The sequence below is a fragment of the Cupressus sempervirens genome, chromosome 7 (genome assembly GCF_028749045.1).
Source record: "Cupressus sempervirens isolate cs-2001-9-10 chromosome 7, ASM2874904v1, whole genome shotgun sequence".
Lineage (NCBI taxonomy): Eukaryota > Viridiplantae > Streptophyta > Pinopsida > Cupressales > Cupressaceae > Cupressus > Cupressus sempervirens.
The window spans coordinates 676742319-676754301 of NC_143124.1; the positions used below are offsets into that span (position 1 = coordinate 676742319).

At 37.2% G+C, this 11983-nt stretch overlaps 1 protein-coding gene across 1 annotated transcript; it reads right to left on the bottom strand.

Moving 5' to 3' along the window:
* Positions 1–3874: 3874 nt before the first annotated feature.
* On the bottom strand, positions 3875–7778 carry LOC149548473 (Pentatricopeptide repeat (PPR) superfamily protein). The gene is made up of 2 exons (XM_089792531.1): positions 7507–7778; positions 3875–7397 (listed from the first exon to the last, which is right to left on the bottom strand). Exon 2 carries the CDS (start codon positions 6973–6975, stop codon positions 4213–4215), a length of 2763 nt encoding a protein of 920 aa, XP_089648657.1. The 5' UTR covers positions 6976–7397; positions 7507–7778; the 3' UTR covers positions 3875–4212.
* Positions 7779–11983: the final 4205 nt, after the last annotated feature.

Consider the following 11983-nt stretch of genomic DNA (forward strand, 5'->3'; position numbering starts at 1 on the left):
AGAAATATAGGAAGATGTCTGCATGAACGATGAACAGTGTTTCTACAGTCGTTCATTCAAGTGCAATCTTCTAGTTATAGACTTCAAGAAGTGGAGGATTGGGGTGATCCTGTTGAATCTGCCAGAGTTATCACAGTCAAGCGGGATCTAGAGAGTTGCCTTGATAAAATAGATATTGATGTGCAAAGCTAGTTGTTCTCTCAAAGGTTTACTTATGGCTAGACGATGAGGGTGCATATATAATATGTCAATTTTGATTTGGAATTTATATATTTAGCTCAAATTGCTTCTTACAGGCAGTGCCCAACTTGGCAGTGGCATGTGGGAATTTGTGAGGTTTTTCCTAAGCTTGAAGTTTGCAAAATCATAATTTGGAGGTATCAAGGGTTTCTAGCTGATCTGAACGAGTTTGGATTGTAAAATAAGTGAATGGAATTTCTTATATCAATCACCCTTGGTATATGAGGATGTTGGAATTGCTGCAGCATAGTTTTTGAAAAGATTAACCAAGGCATTGGAGGTTGTGGTGTTCCTTCAGAAGTTTTACATAGGTGTTGTGAATAAGCCAACAGGTCGATTGTGAGATGAGTATTATTTTACTGATGGTAAAATTTATATTGATGTCATGAGCATTAGAGAAACAAGACATAATCTCTTTTGTGAGTATATTTGTGTGGATGTTAAGATTAGACCACAAAGAGATAAGTATTTATGGTTATATCTCTTAAATATTGACTTTTAAATAGTGATTGCTTTTAGCATTGATAATTATGAGTTATTAATATCTCTCATAGTTGCAAGGTGCAACAAAGTAGCAATGAGATGAATATTGCCTTGATGATACATATTTAGAGGAAGACTACGTGAGGGAGATGTCCAACCCTTTGCAAGTTTATGAAATAGTTAGATATCTTATTGTGATGATTAAATTGTCCCTGCTAAGAGGGAATCTTTGTTATTAAAGTTGACCCTGCTGAGAGGGAGTCTCTGTTAAGAGAAAATCTCAATTATTAATGCATTCTTCTCCATGAGAAGTTTGAGGCGAAAGCCCTCATTCCACCCTCTAGGAGTAGGTACGATGGACCACCTTTTGTGAGTAGGCATGGGGGAAATGTATTCTTCTCCGCGAAAAGTTTGAGGTGAAAATCCTTGCTCCACCCTCTGCAAGTAGGCATGGTGGAATTGTATCCCTCTCTGGAAGAAGTTTTTTGAAATAAATGTCTTTGTTTTACCCTCTGCGAGCAGACATGGTGAAAGCCATGTGTGTGGCTTCAGTCTATGTATTGTGGATTATGTTATACTGGGATAACATATGTTATGTGAACTTATCATCTTTGGTTGCAGCTATGTGTGCGTGCCTGACTAAAGATCTCTCTCTTGCTAAGAGGGAGTGTTGAAGCTTATAGCTGTGATAGAGATCTTCATCTCTGATTTTATGAGATAGAAATATGTTTGTTATGACCATTATGGTCATCTTCAGCTGAAAGAGATATTTGTGATTATATTTAAGTTAATATTATGCAAATGACACGTGTCATATGTCATGCAAAGAGGCATGTGTATGGAAATGCAAAGTGTTAAATATGTGGAAATATGGAGGGCCTTATTTTTGGGACTCAAAGAGACCTTCGTGTGAAAGATGAAGAGTCTTATGCAATCTATTTATATGATTGCTTGGTATATTGTATATAAATCAACTGAAAGCCTTGTACTATGAAGATTTCTTGATCAATAAAAGAGATATTTTGATGGTATGGCTGGGTTTTTCCCTTCAAGTGGAAGGATTTTCCCAGAATAAATCTTGTGTCTTTTGTGTATTGTTTATGCTCCTTGATTGTTGTTTATCTATATTTTTGGGTCAAAACATTAACATTTAACACTTTTCTAAGACTTTATCATTTGAACTGATTTATGACCACTCATCAGCCTTACCAAATCCCAAAAACCTACCCGAAAAGTTCCATGCTTAGAGTCCAAAAAACCACTTGTGGAATCCAAATGCTAGTGTTCTGTACACATGCAATTCAAATGCTCATGCCTGGGTCAACCCTACAAATTCTAAGTTTTAGATGAAGCTTTAGCCCTGATGCAAGGTCTACCTAATACATTTCCTAGTAGTCACCTAGGCTCAAGCATGAGATAAATCTATACTTTCATTTGGGAATAAATATTCTACACACTTCAGCTTTCTCAATGCTAAGTTTTCCTCCACAAATACTACAGGATTTTGGAAACGATCACATTGAACAAATCCACAGAAAAGATGCCTAGTTCTGCATCCTCTAATCCTTCTTGGTCAATCCCATCCTCTTCCCTCACTTCCTTGCCTTCTCTGCCATTTATGATTTATCCATTGTTTTCCTAGATCCCTTTACAATGGCCCCCCAGAAACCCTATTCCATTGCATCTTTATCCTTGTTAATTCCCATAAATCTGATCACAAATCCTCCCATCTCATTTCCCTAAATCGGTCCATTGCTTCCATCAACTGTCAACTCCTCCATCAACTATCAAACTCTCCATCACTTGCACACAACATTGTAGGTAGACTTCCTCCTAGAGTTGTATTCCTTCAGGTTCGAATTTTCACACAGCACTTTCTCACCACATTAAGGCTATCACACAAACATTCTCAAGCAAATTTGAAGGTTGAAATAGACCACCTAGGGGACTGACTGAGATAGTCCCCAAATGGCCAAACCCCTTCCTCCTTTCCATTCTTGGCTTCAGACTATAATGATGGATGATCAAGGAGTTTTGGAGAGAGATATAAGTGGAACAGGGATCAACACAGAGCTGAATAACTATGGCAAATTCAGGAGACACGGACAACAGCACCTAGACACTCCAATGACCTCAACCAGTGCCCAGACATCACTAGCGACCAACACTGGCTTGGGGCTAGTGACCAACATCAGCACCCAAGCAGCACATGTGACCAACAGGAGCACTCAGTTCGAGCACTAGTGTCCTGTACAACTACTAAGGCGAGATGCCCATGTCCCAATTTGCATAAGCAGGCTATAATTTTCCAGGCCCCCGGTCCAGTTTTATTCTTCCCAGTTCTTCTATCTGTTCTAATCTTCAGATTCCAGTGATGCACTCTCTCAACTTTCCCATTTCTGTTTACCACCTTTCTGAATAGCTATTTACATTAGTTTGATTTAGTTAAAAATCCTAAGTTGTTATATCTTTATGTCATTATATCAGAAGTGCATTCTCAGATTTATGTAGATTTAACTCAAACAAATAAAGAAGAAACCTAGGATAATAGTTAACATTTATACAAACTACTAACAAAGTAGGACTCATTTTTGGTTTTTTCAGCTGCAAATTAGTGAGAAATTTTATATGGGTTCAGGTGTGAAAGCGTGGGCTGGGTAAAATTTTAAAGAAAAGTAAAGAAAGCAGATGCATGCATATTCTGGTGCAAGATGAAGTCATGTAAATTTGTTGAATAAATTAAGGTCTTAGTTTTTAAAAAATTCTGTAATGTTTTAACGAAGATCTGGAAATTAAAATTAACCTAATCGTAGTATTTTCTATCAATCATCTATATTTATGTTCCAATTTCATCTACTAAAATCTGGAAATCTCTCTAGTGTACCCAAAAAATTGTTCTGCCCTTGATCATCAAAAACTAGGGGAACACAGGTATATAATCTATACAAATGTTTATTATGGTCAGAAGGGGCCACAGAAATAAAACAAAATACTTTAAACAATAAGAGCTTCCCAGATGCCACTGAATAGTACAATTCCAACATAAAATTACCTCTAACGTATGCAGACAGCTAAGCCTTGTAAAGGGTTTGAAATTTTAGTCGCTGTTGAGAAAATCCATATAGCAGGCCACCACATCAAAATAATGATATAAAAGGTAAAATGCATCCCTTCCTTAATAAGAGGGCATTATCATTGAGATAGAGCCATAAAATTCACTTACAGATCACCCTTTAAACATAGAATAGTTGATGGTCACTTCACTTTGTTAAGAACTTTGCAATGAACTTATCATCTCTACATGTCATGGGACACATTAATATGGTTGCAAAATCATCATTATTTCCCTTGAGAAGAAACCATCAAGCTCTATACTTGGGATTTATGTAAAACTGTCATCACCAATCTCTTAAGGAACAATAAAATAGTTCGATTGGCGAGGTCAGTTTAGCCAATCTGCATTTCAAGAGCTCAATAGACTTGTTTGGCCTAACCTGTGTTAATTGTAGGGTGTCCAAGAGAGAATACTTGAAAATCAACAATGTCAGAATCAAGAACCAAACCCTTTTCTAGCATCCGATTGATCAATAATTTTGCTTCAGATACTTTATTTTGTTTGCAAAGCACTCTAATGAGTTCCTTATATGTTTTACCATTAAGTTCAAAACCATTTTCCTTCATTATTTTCAACATCTGCAGACATTTGTCAGTCTTGCCATCTCTAAGGAGACAATCAATCAGCATCGTCAAAGTTACATCACTGGGAATATATCCACTTTGTAATGTATTCTCAAACAGCCTTTCTGCGTCGTGCACCTTGCCTTCTCTGCATAGTCCATGAATCACAGAATTGTATAAAGATAAGCTTGGTTCATAACCATTTTCGGTCATTTTATCCAAAAGTTCTAGAGCTGCCATGTATTTTTCCTGTTTGCAATACCCATCAACAAGAGCTGTGTAGATTGATTCATCCGGAGAATGACCTCTTTCTAGCATTATTTCAATCAGTTGACCTGCCTCAAGCATCCTACCGGCTTTGGAAAATCCTGCTATCAAGGCACTATAAGTTTCTACAGTGGGCTGACAGCACTTCTGCATCATTCTATCCAAAAGATGCAAAGCAATGTCAACTTTTACTTTCTTCCACATATGATCCACGGCCTGGATTTTGACTGAGCCATCATGATCACAACTAGCAAGTTCATCTTCATTAGAAATTACTAATGGTTGCTGCACATTGTTCTCCCGGACTAGACCATCCATAAGCTTACAATAAGTTCGATAATTAGGCATGCATCCATCCTTCATCATTTTACCTAGTAAATCAAATGCATGGTCAACGCTGCCTGTATTTAGGTTACCGTCAATTAATGAAGTGTATGTTACTAGATTTGGTTTTATGCCTTTCTCCTCCATCTCGCCAGTTAACATTTCTGCCTCCTCTAATTTTCCTTTTTTACAAAGTCCATAAACCAGTGCACTGTACGTGTAGGCATTCGGGGGACAATCTACCTGTACCATTTTCTCTAAGACTTTAAAAGCAATGTCCATGGAACCTTCTTTGCTTAGGCCATCAATAAGTGTCGTATAAGTAACCACAGTCGGAGGCACCCGACTCCCTAACATCTGACCAAACAATTTATCAGCCTCAACTACCCTGTTTTCCTTGCATAGTCCATTTATCAGCGCATTATAAGTATGTGAATTTGGTTCCCGACCATTTTCAGACATCTTGTAGAATAGTCCAAGGGCAATATCAACTTTTCCAGATTTGCAGTAACCATCAATTATAGCAGTATATGTTACACAATCAGGCGTAATGCCATTCTCCAGAAGTTCACTGAATAACTCGCAAGCTTGCTTCACCTTTCCTGCTTTGCAAAATCCACTGACAAGTGTGGAATAAGTCCAATCATCAGGTTCACACCCTTTTTTCTTCATCAACTTAAAGAAATCGTAAGCTGTATCTACTTGATACTCTTTGCAAAGCACTTCAATTAGAGTATTATATGTCACGTTATTTGGAGTCAAATTTCTCTCAACCATTTTGTTTAGAAGTTGCATTGCTTTGTGCACCTTCCTTTGTTTACATAATCCATTGATCAACTCGTTGTATGTACGAACATTGGGTTTGCATCCACTCTTTTCCATCTTCTCCATAACCTCAAAAGCATGGTCAATTTGCATTCGTTTACAGTGCCCGTCAATAAGAACATTATAAGTAACCACATTTGGAACAAAACCCATTTCCAATATTTTGTCAAACAGTTCCCTTGCCTCTTTAAGTTTACCTTCTTTGCAAAGTCCGCTGATCAATGAAGTATAGCTATGAATGTTCGGCTGGCAATTAATTTTCTTCATCTCTTCTACAAGATCCAATGCTTCCTGTAGCCTGCCCCAACCACATAGACCTGTGATAAGAATTGTATAGGTATGAACGTTGGGATTGCAGCCCTTCTTCGCCATTTCATCAACTAAACCATAAGCTTCTTGAATTTTACCATTCTTGCATAGACCATCAACAAGTATGGAATAAGTGACAACATCAGGCTCACATTGTTGCTCAGACATCCAACTGAATATTTTGAAAGCTTCCTCCAAGTTGCCATTCCTGCAGTGCCCTAGAATTAATGATGTATAAGTAGAAGTATTAGAAAATCGACCATCTTGCAGAATATGATTAAGAAAGATATATGCCTCCTGCACCTTCCCCTGCTTACAAAGCGCACTGATCATTTTATTATATGTTAAAAGTTCAGGCTTGAATCCATTTGCAAGCATCATTCTAACTACTCCCTGTGCCGTAGAGATCATGTTCAGCCTGTCCAGAACCTCGATAAGAGTATTGTAAACTTTATAACTAGACTTAAATCCTTTTATGTGCATTTCATTAAGTACTTCAATGACTTCCCTCATCTCATCCTTGTGACCACAGGCATTAACCATGGAAATCTTCAATGCCTCTGCCTCTTGGCAGAGAGGCGCAGTTTTTACAGAATGCAACAAATTTATGATTGAAGTATATGACTTGACATCATGCCTGTATCCAGGCCGCTTTTCAATCCAATGGAAAAATTGCAGGGCGGAATTAACATTATTATGAAGTTCCAAAACCTTCACCACATGCTCAGAAGTCATATGAGAGCTCAACTTTTGTAGCGAACTTCTTTTATGCCAACCTGGTTGCCTAATTAGGGCACAAACCTGGTGCACTAAATCCCAAAATGCGGCACACTTTTCTACTGAAGCCATTGCCAATGTGTGTTGTTGACAAGTAGAATGATAAAAGAAACTAGTGGATAATAGATAGAACTATGGAAGCACCAATGAATACAAATTTGAACAGAAACTTATGAAATCGCATGAGTGCGCAACTGGTAATGGGGATTGGGAAGGGTCATTCCATGAATTAGATTTTGCAGATAATGAGAGTGTCTGCGGTTTCAGAAATACAGAAAGTTTTTTTGGTATTTAAAAATTTGATCCTGAGCAAATCCTGGGTTCAGGAGAGCATTTTGATGCTGCTTTAGGTATACCTGGTGATTTTGAGTTTTGAAAACTTCTGAAAATCGAGAGAGAAGTGAACTTCGTCATCTTCTTGTCCCAAAGCTCCATTTTCGCTTATTTAATCGTAGGCAGATCAATGTTATCTGCTGATAGGAGTTCCCCTGAAGCTGCGAAAAGATTCGAGTATAATCAGAAAAATAATTTCTGAAAGGCTGACAGGTAAATAATGACATTGCTTGTATGTATAATCAGAAGAATAATTTCCGAAAGGCTTACAGCTAAATAATGACATTGCTTGTGTGTTGTTGAGATGCATGTTGGATTTACGAAATGAATTATCGACATCGACATCGACATCGAGGAAACCTGGAATATGTGTTTGGTTAAAGGGCATATATCAAGTTTTGTATTTCGCTTTCCCATGGTTCAAGCTTTCTATGCTGTGAGTTTTTTTCTAAATCTTGATAATTTACTACAGGGTGTATATGTTATATTGTATTATTTGAGCAATTGTTTCTTTTTCTTTTTTCCTTTCTTCTTCTTTTTTCTTTTTTGCGCATAATGGGTATGTCAACGGTATACATTTATGTACCATATGATATCAATTTTGTAGGCTATTAGTGGGATGACCTTTTGATGAAATTGAGTAAGGCCTTTTGTTTATAGTGCATATAACTAAGGTTCAAAGTTTGCAGAGTTACTTTGATCTTCTTTTTCAAATATCAAAAATTGGTGTGATGAGCACTAAGATAAGGGTTTTTATATCACGAATTAGACCCGTAACTTTAATCCAAACATTACTAGGATAAAGGATGTCCCTATTTGGATTCGATTGTCTAACTTGCCATATGAATATAGGATTAAAACCCTAAATTTGATTGCAAAGGATTAGGAGTTTGCGATCACAGAGGAGGCCCTCAAGAAAGAGGATTACAATATGTGTACACTCATTTGCATTAAATAGAAAACAATCCACCATTTTCCATAATCAATAGAAATCAAAATGGGTGAAGAGATTGGTGTCAATAGATTGAAATAGAAGAGGTGATTTAATCTCGCTCTAATTGTTAAGGTTTAGTGCATCTTGTGGAGTTTTGTCAAGAGGAGATTACAAGTTTAATAATTGATGCAAAAACTTATTAATTAATAAGCTAATTAGGTTAACTAAAAATAACCAATGGGAATTTAATGGAATGAGAAGGATTGGCTAGTGTAACATTTGCTCAAAGGGAAGATTTCACCCTAAAAAATTGTTAATAGTGCTCAAGGGGGTACAGAACGAGATCATAGATGTGTTTTTTAATAGTGGAAGTGGCAATAATGTTACACAATTAGACAATTGAGATGATTTAGAAACAACTAAGCAAAACACTCATGAGGGACTATTAAAGAGGATGCTCATCAAAATTCAGGGTGGGAGGATTTTTGTGATGGAAATGTTGAGGGGCCATATTGGTGTAGAGGTTGGAGTCACCAATATGGGCTTGTTGCTAGACATGTAACCTTAGGCCATAGTAAAGGGGTGCCAGTCACAAATGATAAAAAAATGAACTCTCATTTTCTACAACAAACTAGAGATTTGCCTCCTAGAAATGAAAGAATGAGGAGAAGGTTTTGACATATAGATGAGAGAAACGGGATGATGATATGGAAGAGGGTTTTCAACTTACATGTCAGTTAGATAAGATGATGGGGTAGGAAACTCATGTTGAGGGTTTAAACAAAGGTGAGGAAGAGTTTATCTTCAAGGACATTCCAATATCCCCAATCTAAAACTTAGAGAGATCCTTTGAAGGAATACAAGATCTAGTGCAGGTCGTTTTGAAGGTTTAGATTTGGAATATGACTCTAGTTATGATATGGTATGGGAGGACGAGGTAGGCCTTAATGCAAGCATTAGAATGGTACAAAAAAGAACTCCCAAACACTCCTCAACTTTGCAAAACAAAGCAAGGATTGCAAAAAAGAAGAAACATGAGCCTAAACCCAATAGAATGAAGTTGGAATTGGTTGGTAATGTAGTAGGACAAACCAAGTTATGATTAGAAAAAGGCTATGCATTTTCCCAACAACAGTGAGGGCCTTGTTTGTAGAGTATCATGGGTTGTAATTCCCTTGACAAAATTTGTTTGATCAAACGATGATTTGATTAGGTGAGACCAAACATTGATAACAAGAAAAAACAATTAAGGAGGATGAAAGTGATAATTTCTCCCAAAGTTTTCAAAAGTGGAGATGTAAGTTTGTAGAGGCAGATGGAGCTTCGAGGGGTTTGACCAACCTTTGGAATGATTTAATGGTAGAAGCACATATGATTCGATGAGAAAGCAGTTGGCAAGGAATGAGGGTAGATTCCAATCAACTAGGTGCAAGCTTTTATTATTATAAATGTCTATGGTCCTAATAACCCAACCCAAAAGAAGGTTGTATAGCGAGAACTATCTGATATTTTAATGAGGAAACCATGTTTTTACTTGGAGTGGATTTTAATGCTCTCTTTTGAATAACAAACAAGATGGGTAGCACATATTGGAAGGAGCAAAGCCATAAGGAATTTAATAAATTTGTTACAATCAATGGTTTTATTGAACTCTTTTTAGAAAAGGAAACTTTACTTGGACAAATTGGAGGAGTGGATACTTGAATGTTATTAAAAAGTTAGATCATTTCTTTTTAGCAAGAAACTAGGCAAGTTCATAGTGGACTTGTGAAGTAGAGATACTCCTTACTACTGGCTTAGACCATTATCCAATAGGTGTGATAATTCAAGAAGATATTGCTCCAGATAGGTTCCCTTTAAATTTCAAGCAATGTGGTTTCAATCTACGGATCTCTTAAAGAGTTGGTTTTTGAATGGTGGAAATATGTCATATGGGGAAATTAAAATCTTTTTTATTTTTTAAGAAGTTGCAATTTCTTATAGAGAAGATTAAAAAATGGAACAAGGAATCCTTTACACATATTTATCGAGAAATTTAAATTAGAAAGAGAATTGAACTCGTCGCATGAACAAATGATTGCAAAGGGTGTGAATGAGGAGGATTATGTTTTGGAAAAATATTTAATTAAGCAATATTCAGAGGTGCCAGCAAGAGGAGAGACTTTCTAGAGACAAAATACTAGGATACATGATCAAAAGAGGGAGATAGAAACACAATTTTTCTATGACTCAGTGAAAGTACGAAGATTCCATGATAAGATAATTTCCATCAAAGAATTCAATGGTAATTTATTATAGGAAGTTGACCAGATTAAAAAAGAGACAATAAGTTATTTTTTCAAATAGCTTAAATGGAAATTATGAGATTGTATCTAATGATCAGACTCTCTTGGAGGGTATCCCTACATGTGTATCCAAAGCCCAAAACTCAATGTTAGTGAGTCTCATTACAATTGATGAGGTTAAAAATGTTGTTTTGGGGATGGGAGGTGATAAATCCCCAGGCCCAAATGGTTTTCCAGTCATGTTCATTGAGAAACTTTGATATGCTTTTGCAAATGACTTATTGGAAGTGGTGGAAGAATCTAGAAAAGTGAATTTTATTCTAAAAGATTTGAATAACACTTTCATAGCTTTAATTCATAAAAAGGAAAAGATAAACTCCTATAATGATTTTAGACTTATATCTTTGTGCAATCCAATCTACAAGGTAATCTCTAAAGTGATAGCAAGTAGATTGAAATGAGTCCTAAAGTATGTGATTTCCATTAACAAAGTAGTTTTGTGTTGGGTATATCCATTGATGAATGTGTCATTTTGGCTCATGTAAGAGAGAATGATGGTGAGAAGCTCTTAAGATTAGGTTAAAGTTTATGATAAAGTTTTTGATTAGGAAAACAGGTTTTACAGGGATCCTGAAACCCAAAGTTTTACAACATAAAACAACTTAAAGCAAAAAAGACAGAAAAAAAAAGCTACCTCAAAAGGCTAGAAACAAAAAGGCCTGAAGCCTGAGAAACAAAAGCCAGGAACAGAGCCTGGTGGGCAGACTAGTGTCCCTTCTTTTCCATTGCCTATAGGGTTTCTGCAGCGTCACTTTCCTTCTGGTTGTCCTCTTCCTCCTGGATCGTGGGGAGGAAATGCATCTGGTCCCCCTGACTTTCCTGGATTCCAGTCTCTTTCTGAGGATCTTCCCGGCTGGTTCCGTGCTCTGTACTCTGCTCCACGTTCCCCACAAGATCGGCATTGGTCAGATAGTCCCCCAGATTAACAATGTTTTCATTCAAGGTATGGAGGGTATCCACAATCTGTTTAGTCACAACTTGGTGGACGAAATCCAGCCTGTGGACTTTCTGCTCAAGCCGGGTGATTTTGTCCTCTTGATTGTCTCTGGGGTCCTGGCTTTTGTCTTTTTCCTAGCTGCCCCCTGGTCTTTACTAACTCTGGCCTCATGATCCTTGACATCCCTCCTGTTGTTGGTTTGGTTGGACTTGTCCTTCAGAGTCTCAATTTCCTGAAAAAACCACTTAATGGAGCGGAAATTGTCAATTAGGTTGTTCTTTGCATTGTTGCAAAAGTTGAAACCCGTTTCACAAACATTGTCAGAGAGAACCAGAAGAGTCGGGTCAAGGAGCTCGTCATAGTGGGTGCTACTGTCGAGATCCCCCAACACCTGGATTTTAGCAGGTTCTCTAACAATGCCCATACTGACACTATCCATATTGAAATTCCTCTAGGCTCTTCTCTTATTTTTCCTGAAGGCCTCCCCACCCCACCCCCCCCCCCCCCCTTTTCAACCATGATTTCTATCAT